The 22,923-nt window shown below is 43.5% G+C and overlaps 1 protein-coding gene across 8 annotated transcripts in view; it reads left to right on the top strand.

Moving 5' to 3' along the window:
* Positions 1 to 658: 658 nt before the first annotated feature.
* MYH10 (myosin heavy chain 10) overlaps positions 659 to 22,923 on the top strand; it is a 138,385-nt gene continuing 116,120 nt past the window's right edge. For 2 of the 8 annotated variants that reach the window (XR_005017736.1, XM_036836190.1), the window contains exons 1-3: positions 1,034 to 1,249; positions 7,959 to 8,334; positions 21,602 to 21,758. Coding sequence is in view for 7 of the 8 variants with exons in the window: in XM_036836190.1 (XP_036692085.1) it covers positions 7,990 to 8,334; positions 21,602 to 21,758 (502 nt within the window). In the remaining variant the exon portion in view is untranslated. Of the gene's footprint in view, positions 983 to 1,033; positions 1,250 to 1,916; positions 1,936 to 2,242; positions 2,436 to 7,958; positions 8,335 to 21,601; positions 21,759 to 22,923 lie in introns of those variants that run through there. The other 6 variants (XM_036836191.1, XM_036836184.1, XM_036836185.1 and 3 more) reach the window with 6 other exon arrangements.

Genomic DNA, 22,923 nt, shown 5'->3' with positions numbered 1-22,923 from the left:
TGGAGCTTTTTTTTTCTTCTTCAGGTCTCAAACGTTTTCTAAGGCCTTTGAAAAGTTAATAGGCCCTGGGGGATAAGACAGCTCTACAGAAACTCCTCAGAGCCCCTCTCAAGTAGGGAGCTCTATTGAATGAATTAAGGAATGAACGAACGAATGAAGGAGGTTAAGTCCTTTTCCCAAGTCTTCTCTCCAAGGGGGGTTCGCTTCTCAATCTTCTGGAATCTCAGCCCAGCCAGGAGTCTGGGTAGGGAGGCGTCTCCCCTTTCAAACATCAAAACCGCAGCAGCGGAGGAAGCTGTCCGGCGGCCGCCGCTCAGCGGGCCTGGGTAGCGTCAGCCCGGGCCCGGGCAGGGTCAGCCCGGAGCCGGGGGTCGCGACAGTGGCGGGAGCGCGGACCGCCGACTGAGGCCGGGGCCCCAGCTGCAGGGCCGGAGCGCATGGGCAGAGCAGCAGCCCGAGACTTGCCTCCCCTCCCCCACTGCAGGTGAGCCGCCGAGCCGCGGCCCCCACCCCCCCCCCCAGCTGCCCCGGGAGTGACGTAAGGCCTCTGGACCGCGCTCCGGCCCCGCCCCTGCAGGCAGCGCCCGCGGCCCGAGGCCCGCGACTCCGCGGTGGAAGCCGGTCCCGCTGCGGGACACGCCGGCTGCGACAGGCAGAGGAGGCGGCGAGGCACTTGACTGGACTGCCCCTGCAGCCCGACACCAGGGCCAGGCGCGTCCAGGCGGAGCTCGGGGTTCCGGCCGTGGCACACCTGGCCCGCGGTCCGCACGGCCGAGGCCGCTGCGGGGTCCGTACCCTCTGCCCCGCGGAATCGCGGGTCGCCCAGCCAGCCGCAGCTGTCCATCTCCGCCCGAGCCAGCCAATCGCCCGCGACTGCCCCGGCCGCACCTCCCGGAATCTCTGACGGGCGTGCGGCTCAGCCTATGAGATGGGGGCCTCGGCGGCCTGGGCTGGGAGCGGGAGCCAATGAGCATCATTTCAGGTGGGTGGAGGGAGCGGACCTCGGGAAGGTAGCTTCTTTCGGGTTGCTAACGTTTTCCCTTGGAGATGGGCGCGCAAACGGACCAGTGGGTCTGGGGGCGGTGATGACGGGCGTGGAGCTGGCCCAATGAGGGTGGGAGGGGGTGGGGCAGCCCGGAGTAGCAGTGCTAAAGGAGCCCGGCGGAGGCAGCGGTGGGTTTTGGACTGAGGCGCCGGATCTGTGGTCGCGGCTGGGGACGTGCGCCGGCGCCACCATCTTCGGCTGAAGGTGAGAGGTGCGGCTTCCCGGGTCCGAGTGCGGCGGCCGGGGACAGGGGGACGGTTTGTGGGGGAGGAGAGGATCCCCGGCTGGGGGCCCGGGCGGCTCTGTAGGGCAGGAACGGAGCCGAAGCGGGAGCTGGGGAAGACAGAAGGGGTTCCGGGCGGAGGGTTTGTGCTGCAGGGGCCGTAGATTCGTGCAAGGAAGGACCTTAGGGTTGGGTAACGGGACCCCGGTGGGTGGAGAGACCCCTGGAGGGGCGGGGAATGAGGTCCTTGAGAGTGAGACCCCTGCAGGGATTAGGGCCTGGGTGTGCGGGAGGACGACCCCTGGGGGGCTGGGGATGGAGATCTGCGGGTGGGCATGGGCTGACCTGGTACTAGGCGTGCGGGGTCTGTGAGGCGCGGGGTTGGGGGGGCCTCGTGCCCTGGTGGGTGTCCCCGGGGGTCCCGCGAGCCTGTGCTTGCCTCCCGGGAGGGGAGGGAGTCCTGGGGCGGGCTGGAAAGTGCCATCCGGGTTGGGGGTGGGGGAGCGCTGGACGGGAAGGGCCACTGGGTGGGTTAGGCCGGGTCCGGCATCCCGAGTGCGGTGAGGGGTTCGCCGAGGGCTCGGAAGGCGGGCGGCGCGCCGGGACCTGCGGGGTGAAGGAACCGGAGGGCAGGGCTGCGCACGGCCCGGGAGGCGCGCGGCGGCGGGTGAGGGTCTCAGCAGCCGGCCGCCGGCTTGGGGAGGGTCGGGCTCCGCTGGTCCCGGGGGAGCTGGGCGGGAGAGCGGGGGGGGCGTCTTCCCAGGCGCTCTGGGGACAGCGGGGGCCGGGGGTGGACGCCCGGTCAGGCCCGGGAGGTTTGGGGGGGCGAGGCGGGAAATGTGGCGGGGGCGCGCTGCAGCAGGGCGGTCGGGGGGGGGAGGGTCAGCCCTCGCCTCGGGATCCCTTTATTGTGTAAGTGATCTGGGCATGGCTCGGCGCGGAGTCTCTTCCTGGCCTTCTGCAGTGGGGGTCACACCCTGATCCCATAAAATCGGCCTGGAATGGGGTCGGAGGGAAGTTGAAGGCGCGGAGTCCCGGCGTCCGCGGGGGCTTTGTGGGCCTGCGGTGGGCGGATGCGGCCCGGGGACCGGTGAGGCCCCCAGCCTGGCCTGCCTGGGAACTAGGGCCTTGGGAAGGAGGTTGGCGACTCTGGTCTGAGCTCGGCTGGTGAGTTTTGGGTAACGTGGCCTCTGCCTGTGACCGTTATCTCTGTTCCTTGGGGCCTCTGCAGTTCCCTTCGAGATCAGTGTGGTGGATGGAAGGGGGTGGGGTGGGGTGGGGTAGGGGAAAGCAGGCAGGGTAGATCCCGACTGCAAATGAAACAAAGACTGCTGTTTTCGCTGAATAATATAATACCAAATATAATACTTCGGCTTTGCTGAGATTTTTGTTTTTTAACGTTGAAGCTGAGGATTCTTTGAGTCAGGTTTAATTATTCTTGATAGTATCTCACTCTGGAAAACTTTAATGTATTTATTGTTTCATTTCCTTCATCAATCCATCTTTATTAATTACTCTTTCAGTTCCATGCTTTTGATGTTTAAGTATGCCCTGTCTGTCACGGACTCTGGAAAAGTGGCCATTTTATGCAGCTCCTTACTTCTGCATCTTAAATTCAGTTCTTCCTCGTCCTTATCTGGAGAAAGCATATGGTGTAATTGTGTGATATAGCATTAGCTTTTGCTGCAAAGGGATGTGACCCGAGAGGTTGGCTTTTTATTTGGGCTCCTTAGGGTAATCCTTTCAATGAAGACAGGCTGGATGGAAGGTGAGATGGAGGAAATTTTTAAGGGCACGTTGTATGGTGAAAGACTATAGGCTTCAGCGGATGATGTACTTACTTGTCATATAGGAAGAATAAAAATTCCTGGTGTCGTCTCCACGTTTCAGAAACATTTAACACGGTGTAAAGATATTCACAGAGGTGGCTTGGGCCATGAATAGCGATAGTGTCCTTTTGCACTTAGTTTGTATTTCTGCTCATTTGGTTAAACAGAATTCTGATAAAGGAACAGACTTGCAGGGCTCTGTAATGTAAGTGACCTCTGTGGTAGCGTTACACAAATTGCGACAATTCTGTTTTAGCTTATCCGTCTTAGAGAGATGCGCTATCATATGGATCCCTTAGCCATCATTTTTGTTTGGCTTTTTATATGCAAGATATTCATAAAACTGTTTTCCTGTGCCTGTACCTATAGTAGGTGCTGGGAGGCAGTCGAGAAGTTTCCTGGGTGATATTTCATTGAGAGTCTAAAATGGTCTTGGAGATGGAGCGCAGGGGTGTGTGTGTCTAAAAGCAAATGAAGGGGATGGGGCTTTGGCTCTGTAGGGAGCTAATTTGTGCACAGATAAATGATTCAACTGTAATTAGGCAGTTATTTCGGTTGACACCAAGAACCTTCAGATTCTGTCTGTTGCAAAGATGTTCCTATTTATTCCTTTTTTTCCCCAATATAGGTATTTTTTTAATATAAAATACAAAGCCTTTGCTAGATTGTGCTAGTGCGTTCATTGGCTGAGCCTGTATTCTTTTTTTTTTTTTTTCTGGCGGCTTGTGGGATCTTAGTTCCCAGACCAGGGATCGAACCCCGGCCCCCGCCAGTGGAAGCGCAGAGTCCTGACCACTGGACCGCCAGGGAATTCCCTGAGCCTGTACTCTTGAAGCCATGATCGATAATTGATCGAGAGGCAGTATGTAGTGTACTACATGCCCTTCAAAATTTTCTCCTTCTCCCCTTCCATCCTTGTAGCATGTGCTCTGGAGCTGAACTGAGTTTACTCCCAGCTCTGCTCCTCATTAGCTCTGTGACCTCCAGCCAGTTATTGGCTTTCTCTGAACCTTGGGTTCCTCATCTGTAAAATGGAGATATTAATAGTACCTACCACGTAGGGCTGTTGTGAGAATTAAGAGTTAATACATACATAAACTGCTTAGAATAGTGCCTGGCCGTGATTAGTGGTATATAACAACAGTATCTGCTGTTTTTCAAATTCTAGTATTATCCTTTCCGAAAGGCAAAGCATTTGGGAGAGGTTTCCCTATTAAATATCAGCATTATCAAGATTAGGTACCAAATGTACGATGGAATGAAAAAAATACAACATATTTGGCAACCACAAGTGAACAGTTAAGATGAACAAAACATCTTCACTGGCCTCAGGGACTCTTGTCAACTAAACAAGGATTTGAGCACCTACTACCTGAGTCCTCTGGTACAAAGGCGAGGGAGGGAAGAAGAATGCCAGGAGAGCGGTACAAAATGTTAGGAGAAGGAGAAGGATTAAATTGCCAGGTTGACCTGAAGAGAACTTCTGAAAGGGTGGCGTTGGGTTAGGATCTGAAGGAATGGTTAGCCTTTGGTGGTGGAGGAGAAGCTGAAACTTACAGTGAGGGTTGGGACCATTCATGTAGTATTGATCAATAGGTATATAGAGGCCCTCCCGTGGACCAGGGGGTAAGCTCACCATATGGCAAAGACAGGAAACCATCCTCATAGTGTTTAGTTAGTTGTAGAAAACTCTGGAAAAGTACAAATTAAAAGTAGTTTGTGATCCCACTACCCAGTGAAGACCCAATGACTATTTGTTTCTTTTAAAACAAAAAGAAAAAAAAGTGTTTATGTAATTTCCCCCCCCCCACACACAAAATCGGAAGCATATTGTAATCACACTATTGTGATCTATTGTGGTTTTTTTCCCTTATATGAAATTATAGGTGGTTCCCCACCTAGAAAAAGTACATACTGATAAATTTAAAATGCATTGATTTGGTCGAATAATTTTTAAATCCATGATTTACTTTAAAAAAAAGAAAAAAGACCTGCCCTAGAAATGATCTGTTAAGTTACTGTGATTTATAGTCATTTGCTAAATCTAAGCATATAATTACATGTCCAGTGTAAAAGTGAAGAAATGTGTGCATACATACAGGCAGCAAGGCAGTTTCTGAAGTGTTGTATGGGGTCTACAGTTTATACCTAATAGGAATAAGAGTAACTTGTTATCGTGTTTTGTGCTAGTTGGATATTTTCTCTTTTAAGAGACTGTCCTTCCTAAGGCAGAGTGTGTGTCCTATTGTCTGTATCCACAGTCATCCAGGATGATTCCCATTTCAGAGCCATCCTCTTCCTAGCAGTGGGTAGTGAGTGTACAGGTTGGGAAGACAGAAAACTTGTTAATAATCTTATTAGTGCAGTCCGGAGAGGTGATGGGTTTTTGAAACCGTTCTTCAGAATGTACATGTGTGCATGAATATTTTCTCTATTGCCCTCTCCCACATGGATGCCTAAGAAGGCAACTGCAAGTATAGTTAGAGAGCATATTAGCAATTCTTTTTTTTTTTTTTTTTTTTAATAGCTACTTTATTTATTTATTTATTTATTTTTGGCTGTGTTGGGTCTTCAGTTCGTGCGAGGGCTTTCTCCAGTTGCGGCAAGTGGGGGCCACTCTTCATCGCGGTGCGCGGGCCTTTCACCATCGCGGCCCCTTCCCGTTGCGGGGCACAGGCTCCAGACGCGCAGGCTCAGTAGTTGTGGCTCACGGGCTCAGCTGCTCCGTGGCATGTGGGATCTTCCCAGACCAGGGCTCGAACCCGTGTCCCCTGCATTAGCAGGCAGATTCTCAACCACTGCGCCACCAGGGAAGCCCCATATTAGCAATTCTATCGGTAGAAGTCTTAATGTTACATGTTTTGTGATTTTTTGTTTGGTTGTTTTATTCTGTTTTGTGATTTTTGTTTTATCCAAGTGTATACTCCTTAAAACGTTAGCATATCCTTTAAATCAGGTTATGAATTAGTCTAAAACATTGGTTTTCAACCTTTTTTTCTACTCCAACACACCTGGTAGTAACAGTGGTTCACCATGGCAACCAGAGAACTGTGGAGGAATGGTTCTTAAAGTGTGGTCCAGCATTATCAGCAGCATCTGGGAGTTTTTGTTAGAAATGCAAATTATCAGGCCCTCCACCCCAGACCTACTGAATCAGAAATTCTGGGAATAGGGCCCAACGATCTGTATTTTAATAAGCCCTTTAGTTGTTGCTGATGCCCTTGCCAAAGTTTGAGAACCATGCTCCAGGGCATGAGTGTTTGTAATCCTTTACATTGTAACAACCAGTTTCTGAAGAATCTTAGCTATTTGATTCTAGTACCTTCTTACTGGGACTGAAAGGGCTAGTATCTTGTACCCACTATCAGTGTTTAATCTTTTAGGACAAAGATAAATAGATCCCTTTAAGAATCTGAAGAAAGTTATACGTGTTCTCCTCAGAAAAGCACAGATATACAAAAACGTTGTACAACGTTTTTAGACCATTTCAGTGATTTCATGGAGCTTGAACTTTGTCTACAGACTCGAGGTTGAGAACCTCTTAACAACTTTGGATGACTTTTATGATTTCCCTTGCAGCCTTCCATTCTCTTGCCTACCAAGAATCCCCATCATTTTGGGGAGAGGGAAAAGTTGGGAGGGTTTGATGGTTACTCACTTGCCTTCTTGCATTGATTTGGTTGAGATTTGTAATAACCTGGAATTCGGAGTAATAACATTAGTATTTAATGATGGTGTTGGATTCCAGAAAGATACTGTCAGGCGGGAATGATGAGTCACATCAGAAAGGTGAGTGACGAATGTAAAATCCTGTCCTTTGATCCAAAAAGTCAATCCCACAAGTGAAAGAGGAGAAGTAGCTTCAAGGACCATGAGTGGAGCTTTCGCTGACAGCTCCTTGTGAACCAACCGTAAATGAGTGCTCAATAAACCACTCAGGTCTTGAGATACTGGTCGTTGTAAAAGTCACAGAAGCAGTGCTTTCCCCAGTGTGGCCTGAGGCTGTGAACAGTTCCTTTTCTTCTGCACTGGTCAGACTGTGTCTGGAATATTCTGTTTGCTTCCAGTCTCCACACTCGAAAGGGGCATGGAGTCTGGGTAGAGGCGAGAGACCAGAGTGGAGGAGTGAGTCCTGATGAAGGACGGGATGCAGGAGAGGAACGGGCGGGGAGCAGCTGCGGGCCTGGGAGTGGAGACCTGAACAGCCCCCATCGCATACCTGAAAGGCTGGGTGTGATGCCAACTTACGCTCATCCCCTGTGGTCTCGTGATCACCGTGAGGCCACATGGGCCATAGCGAAGCTGCCGGGGGCTGGCTTGGGGTAGTTGTAAGGAAGAACGTTGAGCCTGTTGTCTGAAGGTAGGATGGGAGGCCCATTCTAGACCTGAGGGTTGGTCTGCGAGCAGCTACCGGGCGTTTCTGCGGCCATCCGTACGTCCTGGTGGTCCAGCAGCACTCCATGGGCCTTTTGTCATGAAACTTTGTTTTCTTTTTCTTCCTTTTCCTTTCCCTTCTTAAGTCCCTGTTTAGTTTGTGATGAGGGTGAAATAGGAGATGGAGAGGGAAAAAGGGGTGAAACTGGAACTTTGCTTTTCCCTCCTGCTTGTTTTCCAGCCGTCAGTGACAGGCTACATCTTGAGTGGTCCTCAGACGACCAGAGTCATCATTTGTGGTCACCCCTGAAATTTACCTTGGAAACCCAGTTAGTACGGCCATGGAGAGGGCTACCCCAGCTCCTTCACTCAGAGTTCACGCTTTCTGTTTACCAAAGCGTTTGTTTTAAGTTTCTTAGAAGAGTAAAATTTGTGAACCACAGTATATGTTGAAATATCTGACTTTGTCCTCCTCCTCTTCTCTCAGAGGCAATCGCTCTTGGATCCTCCTGTTCACAATGGCACAGAGAACTGGACTTGAAGATCCAGAGAGGTATCTCTTTGTGGACAGGGCAGTCATCTACAACCCTGCCACTCAGGCTGATTGGACGGCTAAAAAGCTAGTGTGGATTCCATCAGAACGCCATGGTTTCGAGGCAGCTAGTATCAAAGAAGAGCGGGGAGATGAAGTTATGGTGGAGTTGGCGGAGAATGGAAAGAAAGCAATGGTCAACAAAGATGATATTCAGAAGATGAACCCACCTAAGTTTTCCAAGGTGGAGGATATGGCAGAATTGACGTGCTTAAATGAAGCTTCTGTTTTGCATAATCTGAAGGATCGTTACTATTCAGGACTCATCTACGTAAGTATGCCCTCTAAATAATCATGTGAAGTGGTGACTGGGAATTAATGGAAATTATACATACTGTCCTAATCAATGTGGAATACTCACATAATCTCTGTTTCACATGTCTATTTCTATTAAAGGTAGAAAGATTGTCCCTTGCTTACCCAAGTCTTGCTTTGCTTTAAATCTTAACACATAATTTTAAATAATCCAGTCTGCAATTAAATATACTAAAATGGTATTTGAGACTTGTGTAGTGGTGCTCTGGAGCCTAATAAGATGGGGGAGAGCGTGTGGCAGAAAGATAAGGGAACTTAATATGGTAATAAGAGTTGCATTAGTGGTAGGATACAGACGGCAGATTGGTAGGAAATCCAGTGTGTATCCAGGGGGTATAAAGTGGCGGGGCTGCAAGCTTAGAGGTTTCAGTGAGAAGCAAGACCAAGGTCATTGGGTACAGGGAAGTGGGAAAGCTGAATGCTGAGGTTTTTAAGAGGAAACCGTTCAGGTTGAGATTGAGGCTGGGGTTGTCCTGTGGTTAGCAGTTGACACATATGTCACAGTCACTGACGGTGTTGTGACCATATAGAAGTTCCCGAAAGTAATAAGGGATCGGGTTGAGAGGAAAATGCAAGCCAGATACTGAAAGAATCTCGAATGCCAAAAGAGGCTTGAAGGGATGGTAGACACGGGTGGCAATGATTTAAAGAAGGCAGGGTAATTAGCAGCAACATGGATGGACCTAGAGATTATCATACTGAGTGAAGCAGGTCAGAAAGAGAAAGACAAATACCATATGATATCACTTATATGTGGAATCCTAAATACGACACAAATGAATTTATCTACAAAACAGAAACAGACTCCCATACATAGAGAACAGACTTGTGGTTGCCAAGGGAAGTGGGGGGGAGGGATGGATTGGGAGTATGGGATTAGTAGATGCAAACTATTATATATAAAATGGATAAACAACAGGGTGCTACTGTATAGCACGGGGAACTATATTCAATGTCCTGTGATAAACCGTAATGAAAAAGAATATGAAAAAGAATGTGTGTGTGTGTGTGTGTGTGTATAACTGAATCACTTTGCTATACAGTAGAAATTAACACAACATTGTAAATCAACTATACTTCAATAAAATAAATTTTAAAAAATAAAGAAGGCAGGGTAGATAGAACATAGATTTAGAATGAAGAGAAGTAGAGGGAAAGGTTGACACTGTAATGGTCTGAATTTGGAAAAGAGAAGTTGAATTTTATGCAAAGACTGTGGTACTAACGTCCATGTATAATTCAGAACTTCAGCAAAGCAGAAGTCGTCTTCCCATAGAATTAGTTTATTTAGTGGATGTTTACTGAGCACCTGCTATGTTCTAGGTGCTGGAGAGAGTGTGGTGAATAGGCCAGGCCAAATCCCTGCCTTTGTGGTACATCCTGTACGGAAATAAAACAGGACTATGGGATGGCTTTCCCCAGCGGGTCAGGGAAGGGCTCTTTGAGAAGGTAGCATCTGAGCTGGAATCTGCCTGATAGCAGGGAGCTAGCCATGGGAACATCTGAGAATGAGTAGTTCATTCATGACCTTTGCCAGAGTAGTCTGAATCAAGCCTGGTGGTCTCTTTTATTTTATGTTTTCTCTATGAGTTAGGATGCAAAGGAAGGGTAAGAGGCACCAGGGTCGGGAAGGTGGCTTGAGGAGAATGAGTAAGGTTTGGAAAGGGGAGGAAGCCAAGGATAAGAAAACAATTGGAGAACAGCATTGGGAATCCAGCTGAGACTGAATAACAGAATGTGTAAGGTGGCCGCATTTCTGTCTGGAGAGAAAGGAGTGGAGAGAGGGAGTGAGAAAACTGGGAAATTAAGAGATTGTGGTCAGATCATTATGTTGACATCTGAGATTTGAGAGGTGGATCAATTTTGGATGATACCTGGTGCGGTGAATTGTGAAGGGCTGGAAATGCAGGGCCGTAACCAAAAAGCTGTGGAGTGCTGCGCTGTGGAAAAGAGCCTGTCTGCCCCCGACCCGACCCCACCCTGCCCTGGAGGGCTGCTGCAGGGAGGAGAGAGGAGGGAAAGAGAAAGGGGAAGGAAGCTGTGGGTACAAGGGAAGGAGGAGGGCAAAAGACGATTTCGTTTACTTGTAGCCAATCCTCATGATAATTCTAAGACTTTGCAAGTATCTTTTATTGAGTTTGTTTGATTTTTTTCAGGCTTAATTCAGGGCCAACAGGAGTGAATTTCTGGGTTTCTTTTCAAAGCATGGCCCCCTGGGCTTTACAGAAGGAGAATCTGAGTTTTTTCTTTTTTTAAAAATTTATTTATTTTAGGCTGCGTTGGGTCTTTGTTGCTGCGCGCGGGCTTTCTCTAGTTGCAGTGAGCGGGGTGGGGGGGGGGCTACTCTTCATTGCGGTGCGCAGGCCTCTCATTGCAGTGGCTTCTCTCGTTGCAGAGCACGGGCTCTAGGCGCGTGGCCTTCAGTAGCTGCAGCACGCGGGCTCAGTAGTTGTGGCTCGCGGGCTCTAGAGCACAGGCTCAGTAGTTGTGATGCATGGGCTTAGTGGCTCCGCGGCATGTAGGATCTTTCTGGAGCAGGGCTCGAACCTGTGTCCCCTGCATTGGCAGGCGGATTCTTAACCACTGCACCACCAGGGAAGTCCCTGAGTTTTGTCTTGAAGTACTAAGGTCACAGCAGAGGTGAGGTTTGGGAGGATCATGCCTTCAGTTAGTGGGGTGGAGAAAGGGTTCCTATGGAAGATTCACGTTGGAGCGCTTGACTCTAAAGAAACCAACTAAGAGAATGGGGCTGTGGGCGGCTGTGGCTGCTGAACATTGAGTGAAGGGTGTAGTATTGGGCTTTGGAATTCACCCAGCACTTGAAATTGATCAATTGAGGTACCATGGTATAGACACTATAATAACTTGGATAGGACCTTTGGGACATATTTCTTTTTTTTTTTTATTTAAATAAATCTATTTATTTTTATTTATTTATTTTTGGCCGTGTTGGGTCTTTGTTGCTGCACATGGGCTTTCTCTAGTTGCGGCAACCAGGGGCTACTCTTCGTCGCGGTGCACCGGCTTCTCATTGTGGTGGCTTGTCTTGTTGTGGCTCGCGGGCTCTACAGCGCAGGCTCAGTAGTTGTGGCTCACAGGCTTCAGAGCGCAGGCTCAGTAGTTGTGGCTCACGGGCCCAGTTGCTCCACGGCATGTGGGATCTTCCTGGACCAGGGCTCGAACCTGTGTCCCTTGCATTGGCAGGCGGATTCTTAACCACTGTGCCACCAGGGAAGTCCATTGGGACATATTTCTATAGATAAGACATAACATATGTTCATTTAGGTAAGTTACTAACAGGTTTGGTTATGTTATTTCCTTATATTTTCTTTGGATTTATTCTCCCCAACTTCCATCTTCTCAGGTCATTAATTTTCATCTTCTTTCTTAATAAAACTACTTAAAAACTGCAGATGTCTTCTCTACTACGTTTTAGCTTACTTCACACGTTTTGACATGTAGTATTTTTAGTGTTCAGTTCTAAATATTTTCTAACTTCTATTATTTCTTATTTAACCTATGAACCGTTTAAAAATATACTTTTAAAATTCCTAAATGTTGTTTTTTAAGTTATCTTTGTGTTATTGATTTTTAAATTAATTGCATTAATATAGTCCATATACTAACACTCCTTGTTTTTGTGAGACTTGCTTCGTGTAGCATATCGTCAGTTTTTATGAGTGTTCTGTATGTTTGTTAAGAATGTGTTTTCTGTTATTGTTGGGTGTGGAGTTCTATATGTGGCCATTAGACTAAGTTTTTTAATTGTGTTTAAACTTTACTAATTTTTGTCTTCTTGGTCTGTTGATTATTGAGAAGTGTCTTAAAATCTCCCAGTGTGTTTTCTCAAACTAAGTATGCATTCCTTAAAAATATAGTTTAGTTTTGCCTGTTGATGAATTTTTATATGAATGCATCTCTTAATACATACCTTTTTGTGTCAGTATTTTTGCTCAGCATTACAATTTTAAGATTCACCCATATTACTTTGTGTTGATGTAATTCAGTTGTTCTCAAAGGGTGCTCTACAGACTCCTAGGGTTTCTTTAAGACCCTTTCATGGGATCCTTGAGGTCAAAACTATTTTCATGATTATCGAAGACTTTATTTGCCCTTTTATTGTTGACATTGGTACTGATGGTGTAAAAGCAATGGTGAGGAAAACTGCTGACACCTTATCGTGGGTAAAAGCAGTGACCCCAAACTGTACTGGTGGTCATACTAATCCAGTTTCACTCCAGAATGTCCTTGGTAAAGCAGGAGGAATGATTGAATTTATTTCAGCTCTTGAGAACACATCTTTTAATATTCTGTGTGATGAAATGATAAGTATGCATAAAGCGCTTCTGCTGCATATTGAACTAGGATGGTTGCTTTGAAAAAAAGCACGTGTGTAGCTATTTGAGTTGCAAACTAAACTTGCTACTTTTTTTTATAGAATACCATTTTTATTCGATAGAATGGCTGATAGATAAGCTATGATTAATTCACACTGGGGTATTTGGCAGACATTTTCTTGAAAATGAACAAAGTGAGCCTGTCATTTTAAAGGAAACAATTGAATGTATTTGTTGACAATGATAAAATTTGAGTTTTCACATGAAAATTAGAATTTGTATCTGCCGCTGTGAACTTGACAGCTTGTCAACACTTAAAACCTTCCTGATGAGATAGATGGCGATATTAATGAATGTGATTTTTTTTTTAATGTCATATAGTGTGAAATGTCATCATTTGGAAGACTTGCACAATTCATTGAACCAGAGTTTTCCAAATGATGTGTACATGATGTTACAAAATCATGCCTCGGTAAAAGATTCATTCACCTGTGCAAACTTAGCTAATGGATTTGATGTATGTAACAGAGTATGAAAAGTTCATTGACAGGGTGTCAGATGCTACATTGCATCTAATCTTTAGGAAATTCTTACTTGTCGAGTTTTGGTGTAGTATCAAAGAGGAATATCTATAATTACATGAAAATGCTGTTAAACTACTCCTCCCTTTTCCAGTTAAATATCAGTGTAAGGCTAATTTCATGTGTTTCAGTCAAAACAACAATAGACTGAATGCTGAAACAGAGTGTTGAGTGTTTTCTATTAAGAAAATTGAGTGTTTTCTGTTAAGCCAGACAATAAAAGATTTGCAAATATAAAACTGTACCACTCTTCTCACTTTTATTTTGGAAAACAGAAGGTTATTTTTCATAAGAAATGTTATTTATTGTTATTTTTAAATGAATAAATACACATTTAAAAACTATGTATGTACGTATATTTGTATAAAAATATATAAAACAAAAGATCTTTAGGATCTTTAACAATTTCTAAGAGTGGTAAAGGGCCCTGAACTGTAAAAGTTTGAGTATTTTGTTCCTTTTTGTGGAATGTAATGTTCCATTGTAAGATTTTTGACCCAATTTATTTATCCTCTCAACTGTCTTTGGACATTTTTTTTTTCCAGTTTGTGGCTATTATTGTACAAACAGTGCTTCAGTGAACAGTTTCGGACATGTCCTGGGGCACATAAGCATGGCTTTCTATAAGGTATATAACTAGGAGTGGTTTCTGGGTGATATAGGACATGCATATCTTTAACTCATATCTTCAGCTTTTCTAGATAATGCCTAAGTTAGTCAGATTCCAGCAGGAAACAGAAGGCCCTCTAACTAGGTATTCTGTGAATTTAATAAGGGGACGATTTACAAACATGTGAATAGAGTTTAGAAAACAGATGCAGAAATGTTGCAGTATCCCAGCACTAGTGATGGCCGAGAGCCCTGGACCCATCTTCATCTTTAAAGGAACAAAGAGCTGTTACCTCAGCTGGGAGAGCATGCTGTGTGCAGAGGGCTTCCTGGTAGGAATTGTGGCCGCCTTTAGAGGGAAGCGGACAACTAGCAGGGAGGGGCCTGGGGGATAAACATCCTGACTTCATTCTCCCCCCACCCTCAATCTCCTGCTGCCTGACTCAGTTTGAAGCCAGAGGAGAAGGGAATTTGGTGATATATTTCTTAGGGTCAGCCTCAGTTCCATTTGGAATTTAATTTTGTGTATGGTATAAGGTAGGGGCAAGGTTAATTTTTTTTTCCCCAAATTGCTCTTCAGTTGACCCAGTGCCATTTACTGAAACATAGCCCTCTCTCCACTGCTCTGAAGTGCCACCTTTGTTGTAAATCAGATGCTCATAAATGTGTGCTTGACTCCCTGTTCTGTTTCATGGGTCTATGTGCCTATCCTTGGGCTGATACCACATTGTCTTGATTATTACAGCTTTATACTATGGCTTGGTATCCAGTATGTGTTCTCTCATTTGTGTTCTTTAGGATTGTTCTGGTTGTTAGGTCCTTTGCATTTCAGTATAATTTTAGAACCCACTTGTCAGTTTTTCATACACACACACACACAACCTTATTGGAATTTTTATTGGGTTTTTGCTGATTCTATAGATCATTTTGGAGGAGAGATGAGATCTTTACAATATCTGTTCATCTAGTTCATTTATTTAGTTCTTAATTTTTCTCAATATGTTTCAGGGTTTTTTTTGTAGAGGCCATGTATATCCTTTGTTGGATTTATTTTTAGGTGTTTGATTTTTTTAATGCTATGTAAGTGGTGGTTTAAGTGGTGTTTTAATTTTTATTTTTTAATAAATTTATTTATTTATTTATTTTTGGCTGTGTTGGGTCTTCGTTGCTGTGCTCGGGCTTTCCCTAGTTGTGTCGAGCAGGGGCTACTCTTCACTGCGGTGCGCGGGCTTCTCGTTGCGGTGGCTTCTCTTGTTGTGGAGCACGGGCTCTAGGCTCGCAGGCTCAGTAGTTGTGGCTCGCGGGCTCTAGAGTGCAGGCTCAGTAGTTGTGGCGCACGGGCTTAGTTGCTGCACGGCCTGTGGGATCTTCCGGGACCAGGGCTGGAACCTGTGTCCCCTGCATTGGCAGGTGGATTCTCTACCACTGTGCCACCAGGGGAGCCCTAAGTGTTGTTTTTAAATTGTTACCATTAGGTAGAAATACAGTTGCCATGTTTTTTTACAGTTAAATTTTGTATATTGACTTTATATTCACCAACCTTACTAAGTTTATTTATTGATTATAATAGTTTAGCTGAAGATTCTTTCGGATGTTGTGTTGAACACACTCATGTTGTCTGCAGATAATGACAGTTTTATTGTTTCCTTTCTAATTCTTGTACATTGCTTTATTGCATTGTCTAAGCAGTTTGGTAAATGTTTGTTGAATAGTAGTGGTTATTGGAGGCATCTTTGTATCATTCCTGATGTCAGAGGGAAAGTTTTCAATATTTCACTATTAAGAATGACTTGTTTTGTTTTGAATATTTTTTTATTAGATTCAGGGAAGTTTCCTTCTGTTCCTAGTTTTTATCCTGCATGGATGAATTTTAAAAAATACTGATTGGTTGTTAATTTATCACATGTTTTTCCAGTTTCTGATCAGATGATAGTGTGATTTTCTGGTTATTTTGTTATTGTGGTGAATTATATACTATATTTTTTAGTGTTAAGACTAAACTGGCAAGGACCAAGTATTCTTTTTATGTATTACTGGATTCCTAGATTTTGTTTGCTGATATTTTGTTTAGAGTTTTTGCATCTATATTCATAAATGAGATTGACTTAAAAATTTCCTTTCTTATGATGTCCTTGTCATATTTTGGTATCAAGATTATGCTGGCTTTATAAAATGAATCATGGAATATTTTATCTTTGTATTTTCTCTGGAAGAGTTTGGATAAGATTGATGTTATTTCATTTTACAATAATGATATAGTTTCCTTTGTGGGGAAGTTTTTCTTTCATAGATATAGAGTTTTTCAGATTAAAAATTTTTGGTATCAGTTTTGATATTGAGTTTTTCTGGAAATTGGTCTATTTCATGTAAATTTTCAAATTTATTGGCATAGTGTTGTTCATAATACCCTCTTTTTTCCTGTAGGATTTGTAGTGATGTTCTCTCTCACTCCTGATACTGATAATCTGCTCTACCCTTTTTAAAATGAGCCTCACCAGAGGTTTATCAATTTTACTAATCTCAATCATGTCTTTTAATTACTTGAGCATATTATTGTCCAAGATAATAATACAAGGCAATAAAAGTAGACTCACAGAGAACCCACATATTATCTTGGATTTTAGTCACAACTGTTGCCTTACGTGCCACTTACTGTATATAAGAAATTGTGAAGTTAATTTGAGGCTCTGCATGACATCAAGCTAGTTCTAGAGTTTTGCTCTGGGCAGGCAGTTAGATTAAGGGGATGGAGCACGTGTAGATCAGTCAGGGATTTACATCCTTCCCAACTGGGCTTTGGGCTGGTCTATTTCTGGTATACTCTAAACTCTCAGGGTGTAGCAGTTAGGGTCCTAGCTGAACGCCTGGGGTATTTACCCTCCTCCGGAGTGGCTTTTTTTTCTTTAAATACCAAGGTCTTTTGTGCTGTTGAATTTCCCATAGTCTGGATTTTGTTGATTGCGTACCTGTGGTGCCTTCTGTAAACTGGTAGTTGGATGCAGCGGCTTGATCTGATTCAGATTCAGGACGCACAGGATGCCAGCTGTCTCTCAGTTTACAATGTTGAGATGGATCAGTGACTCAGTTTGGGCTTCGTCAGCCTGATTTGTTCTTTAGGAGTGCCTGCCTTCACCTAAGGGTTTTTTTGTTTTTTTTGTTTTTTTAATCAGTCATCAGTTTTATACACATCAGTGTATACATATCAATCCCAATTGCCCAATTCAGCACACCACCATCCCCACCCCACCGCGGTTTTCCCCCCTTGGTGTCCATACGTTTGTTCTCTACATCTGTGTCTCAACCTCTGCTCACCTAAGGGTTTTAGTGCCGGTGGTGGGCACTGTCCTGATACATCATTTCGTTAGGAAGCAAAATGGTGATAGTCTAATGTCATCATTCCTTCTGTTATTATTAGCTTGATGAATTTTTTTTTAACTCAATGTGTATTACAGCACCTCCCCACCCCAACCAGGCACAGACAGTTTTCTTCAAGTTTATTTTTGATTACTGTTCTTTTTACAGAATTTTGACCTTTTTTCCTCCCTAAGGAGCAATGATTAATATTTTAGTTATCCTTTCTTTGCTCTCCATGTTCATCTTTCCTCTGTGTATTTTTTAAATTGGTTTTATCTTTGTACCTTCTTTTTCTTTTATTATTTACCTTTGTTTTATCTTTCTTTAAGAGTCCATGTTGTGTTACATTCTGTTGCAGCCATAAATCTGTTCCCTAAAGTTTTCTTTTAGCTTATTTTGTAGAGAATGTCCAGAGGTCATTTCTCTCTCTGAATATTCTGGAAGATGACCTTTTCCTTATTACATAGGGTTGTTGGTTTTTTTTAAATACACACGTGAATTTTATCTAGGTGTGGTGTTTGCAAATGGTGTGAGCGACCTATTCTTTCTTCTCTTCCTTTCCTTTTTGGGCGGAGGTCTGATTTCTTGTGAGAGCTGCGGTCGGGGTGTAGGTTGGGGTGATGCTCCCAGTTCAATCCCCTGTTCCTAATAAGAGACTGTTGTATCTGCTCTATTGCACTGATATCTGTACCTGCCTCTGTTTCCTGGTTCTCTAATCCTTCAAAGCTATGAAGTAATAATGTATATGCATATCCCTGTTTTCTTAGACTGAGGCCTGACCCTAAAGGATGAGTAACATTTCCCAATACTGGATAGGAGATGGGCATTCCGGGCAGAGTGATCAGCGTATGTAGAAGCCTGGAGGCATAAAGCAGCACAGACTGTTGGGAAAATGTCAGGGTGGTTTTGGTGCTAGTATTTTTGTATAATAACTGTTACTTGGTGTCTTAAAGCCTTTGCAGACTTCTTCAAGGCTTTGCAGTTCTTCAGAATGTTCTCATGGCTTTAGGATTCCAGTGTTTCCAACTGTTCAGTAGGCATTCATTCTCCTGGGCTCCCTTATTGTAATGAATCTCCTTTTAACATGCCACAATCTCAATATGTTAAAAGGGGATTCAGTATCTTTCCCCACAAACAATTCCAATGATTTTTCCCGTCCACTCGTTACTTTTCCACCTCTAAAGCTTGACAACCTTGGAGTCATCTTTACCTTGAGTCTTGAATGGTTTTCTCTATTCAGAGTCCTGACTGCTGTTGAATCTCCAGCCCGCTTTCTTCATGGCTCATCCCTGCTCCGTTTTTGTCTTGTTTTTCTCTCCTGCAGGCCTGTTACTGTGCCTGGAGAGATCTCCACCTCCTGCTTCCCACCTCTTGCCCCTTCAGTCTCTTTTCCATATGGCTGCCAGGTTTATGCTGTTTCAGGAATGCCTCTTTCCTTCCATCACTCTTCTCTCCTGAACCTCTGATACCTGATCACCTAGAGTGGACAAAATCTGCCTGTCTGGGCTCTTTTCTCTCACCTTCCACAGAACAAACTATTGTCAGCTAGACTGCGCTTCACTCTGCCGTGGATATACCCTGCCACCAAGTTTTACATTCTTACTATTTTATTTTATTTTTTTTAATTTTAAAATATTTATTGATTTGGCTGCTCCAGGTCTTAGTTGCGGCATGCAGGACCTTCGTTGTGGCATGCGGGCTCTAGTTCCCTGACCAGGGATTGAACCTGGGCCCCCTCCATTTGGAGCACTTAACCACTGGAGCACCAGGGAAGCCCCACATTCTTACTATTTTAATAGGAATTCCTTTATCCCTCCTTTTGACCTAATAGTCTTTAAAAAGAACATCAAAGACCCTCTAGGTCTGGACTCAGTACCTAGTTGTACGGTTTCTGACAAGATGGCCGTGACCTTCAGTGGGGTTTGTCGTGTGTTCCACTGCAGAGTTTCTCTGTTGAAAAGGCTTGTTCATCTTTCTTTTTTTGTACCACTCTCTTTTTAGTGCCTTATATTATGTCTTGTTTGCTTAGTGTATCTTTATTGTCTTCATCCCCTAGAGCGTATAAGAAGTTGCTTAGTATCTTCTGCATGTATTCAAATGCTTCATAATGACATTTACTTTGAACTTAAGGCCTCCAGAGAAACTAACAATACATCGCCCTCCTTCCATGTGACTTGGGGAGGACAAAAGTGGTACAGTACTGGTTCAGTGCAGGAGCCCAACATTTGAGCTAATTTTCAAGATAGAAGCTTAGCTTTTTAAGCACTTCAATTTAGTATTTCCACTTAAACCTCTATTACTGCTCCTCTTTGGCAAGCATAGGACACTGATGATTATTCAACCTTGTTTTTTGATGACTTACTCATATTTGTGAGATTTACTCATCTCTGTAATCTTAGTCCTTAGAAAAGTCCCCAACACATGATAGACACACATGTTGGAATGATTTCTGATTACAAATGTCATCATTAGGATCTGTTACCATGCCGTACATGCTATGGGATGTTAAACTGAATTGGCGTATTTTAACTTCCTTGGAGGTTTTGGGGTTTTTTGTTTTGTTTTGTTTTGGCAGTCTGTAATTATTTTTCTCTTACAAAAGAAAGTGAAATGCAGAATTTGTAGCTTCATGATAGACTATTATCTCATTTTTGAAGAAAAAGTGGAGGTTGTATATATAACAATTCATTGAGATGTGTAGTTATGATTTGTCAAATTTCCTGTGTATAAATTAAACTCAATAAAAAATTAAAATGTTGAGATTGCCTCTCCTTAGTTTTCTCACCCTTAATAAAATCTCTGTTTTTATTGTCTCTCGTTGCCTTTCTCTCCTGTGGGTGGCAGAGAGAGGCTGGCCTACTTAGACTAGAGACTCGGTAGAAGGTGCCAGGCTGCTGGGTGGGTGGCCTGAGAGCCAGCCCGGGTTCTTGGAGGTGTGATGCCGGACATGAGAAAGCCAACGGCTTCAGGCCCAGCAGTCACCCAGGGAGGGGCAAGTAATTACTGTGGCCTCAGGCAAACAGGGACGCTCAGTTCAGAAATCAGGCAAACAGCCCAAATCAGTGAGCTCAGGGCAGGGCCCTTGCTTGCCTTTGTCTTATTCCCAAGCGCTGATCTAGGTAGGAAGTGCATTCCACATCCGAGCCTCCGTTGGGAGGGAAGCAAAGATAAAGGAGAGCAGCTACTGAGGTGGTTCTGATCACTTAAACTTTTTTTGGCCACCTTTCTTCTTCCAGCATCATTAACTGCAGCGCTCAGAATAGAGTGGGCTGGACAGTGCCTCCTGGTGGCCACTGCCAGGGGTTTCAGCCTTTCTGAACACAGCTTGTTGGTTAGAAGCCCCTCGGTACTTCCTGGGGGGAGCTGAGCACCACTGGTCCTCGGCCTTTTCTAGGATCCTCTTGCCTTTAGATTTAGAATCACCCGAAGTAAAGGGTCTGCTTCCCGGTGCAGCTGAGGTGCCTTCAGCCCCGCCAGGACCAGAGCATCTGGCAGCAATCCTAACTGCTCTTGATTTTCCATAATTCCCAGAGTCAGTTCTCAGAAATCATTCCATGTGAGTTAAAAAAACCCCAAAGGCAAAAGTGCTCCTAGTATTAATTCTGAGTAATGATTACCCTACTGATGAGGAAGGTTTTTATCTTCTAGACTAGTGGCTCTTAAAAATTTTTGAGGGCCCCCAAAGAGCTTTTGTGTATATTTCATGATATTTACTGTGTTTAGAAAGTAAAACAAAAATTTTAAATATTTATCAACTCATTTAAAAATAAACCTATAACAAGTTGACATAAATTATTTTTATGAAAAAAACCCCTATATTTTCCAAAGCAAAAAAAATTAGAAGAGTAAAAATGTTTTACACTTAAAAAAAAAAACTCTTTAATAATAACCTTTCCAGATAATTGTGGATATTCTCCTTTGATACTGTACCCAAACTTGGCCACCGGTATCTCCTTAAAGATGAGTTGCAACGTGGAATCTGAAACTACCTTAATGAACTTTTCATACCTCATACACTCATGAGAGAATGAGTGTGAAAAAGCAAATGACATGTTTGAATAATGACCCTGTGAAGCCATGAAGCATATATTATTATTTCCATTTGACAGATGAGGGAATTGAATCTAGGAAGTACCACTTAATAGGCTCTCTGTGGGAGAACTACTTGTGGTTTAGAATTGCCCATTATAGGCGAGATTTAATTTTAGGGATAGATTAATTGTGCAAATGATAAAGGTCCTCTGTTCAAATTACTGTGTGGTTTGTCTCCTGATTGGATCCTGTGGATATATGCAGTTTGTTTGTTTTTTTTAACACTGTATTTTATTTTTATCTATTCTAGACCTATTCTGGACTCTTCTGTGTAGTCATAAATCCTTACAAGAACCTTCCCATTTACTCTGAGAATATTATTGAAATGTACAGAGGGAAGAAACGTCACGAGATGCCTCCACACATCTATGCCATATCTGAATCTGCTTACAGATGCATGCTTCAAGGTAACTGGAAATGTTAGAATACTACTCAGAATTTCTTAAATGTAATTCGGTTTTTTTTAGAATGTCTTCAATCTTTTCTACAGAGGGCTTTACTTTTTTTTTTTTTAAGATTAAAAAGAAAAGTGATAGATGTTTATTGTAGAAAAATTATGAATTCTTAAGATTAGACTAGGCAATATGGCCATTTTCTATAGGCATCCGGTAAGTATGCTTGGTGCTTCATAAATACTTCATGTTAATTTTTCTGTTAAGAAGCATCTAGTTTTTATATATATTTGATCTCTCCACCACAAGCCAGTATAATCAAAGCTGTACTGCATTAGTTTTTAAAACCAACAGGAAGAATAAAAGAAAAGGTGGATGCATCATTGGGGAAAGAAAGATTATAAAATATTTTTTATTTAAATGCATGAAAAAGGACACACCAAAAGTTAAACAGCATGTGTGGAGTTGGTGGATTTCGATTGTTTTCTTTTTGGATCTTGAGTGAAATATAAATTTGAAGAGTCCTTAATTGGAATTATGGCTTCAGACGCAATGATTTATGGAGGAATTTTTTTTGAAAACTAGAATGGAGCAGTTTTGAATGCATTTAACATTATTGTGTAACAAGACTACATTTATTTTTTTTTCCTTTTAAATTTTTTAAAATTTTGATTTTCTTGAAGTATAGTTTGATTAACAACGTTGTGTTAATTTCTGGTGTACAACAAAGTGATTCAGTTTTACATATACGTGTTCTTTTTCTTTTTTTTTTTTCTTTTGGTCACGCCACGTGGCTTGTGGAATCTCAGTTCCCTGACCAGGGATTGAACCTGGGCCCCGGCAGTGACCCCGGTGGCCCCTAGCTACTAGACCACCAGGGAACTCCCTTATATATTCTTTTTCCTATTCTTTTCCCTTATGGTTTATCACAGGATATTGAATATAGTTCTCTGTGTTATACAGTAGGACCTGTCAACAAGACTGCATTTAAACGTGGGACTTCCTAGCACTATGTGAAATCTTCTATAGTAACTCTCCCTCTCTCTCCTTTTATTTTTTTAAAAATGAATTCTGTAAAGTAAAATAAAATCTATGAGGTCTTCAGGAAGCAGAGTATGCTGCATCCACCTGTCATCAAATCTCAGGTCCTGGAAAGGCTGCCTGGGTGCTGGGTCTAAAG

The sequence above is a fragment of the Balaenoptera musculus genome, chromosome 20 (assembly GCF_009873245.2).
Source record: "Balaenoptera musculus isolate JJ_BM4_2016_0621 chromosome 20, mBalMus1.pri.v3, whole genome shotgun sequence".
Classification (NCBI taxonomy): Eukaryota; Metazoa; Chordata; class Mammalia; order Artiodactyla; family Balaenopteridae; genus Balaenoptera; species Balaenoptera musculus.
The sequence above is the reverse complement of the archived record's forward strand: the minus strand, read 5'-3'. Positions and strand labels throughout refer to the sequence as shown.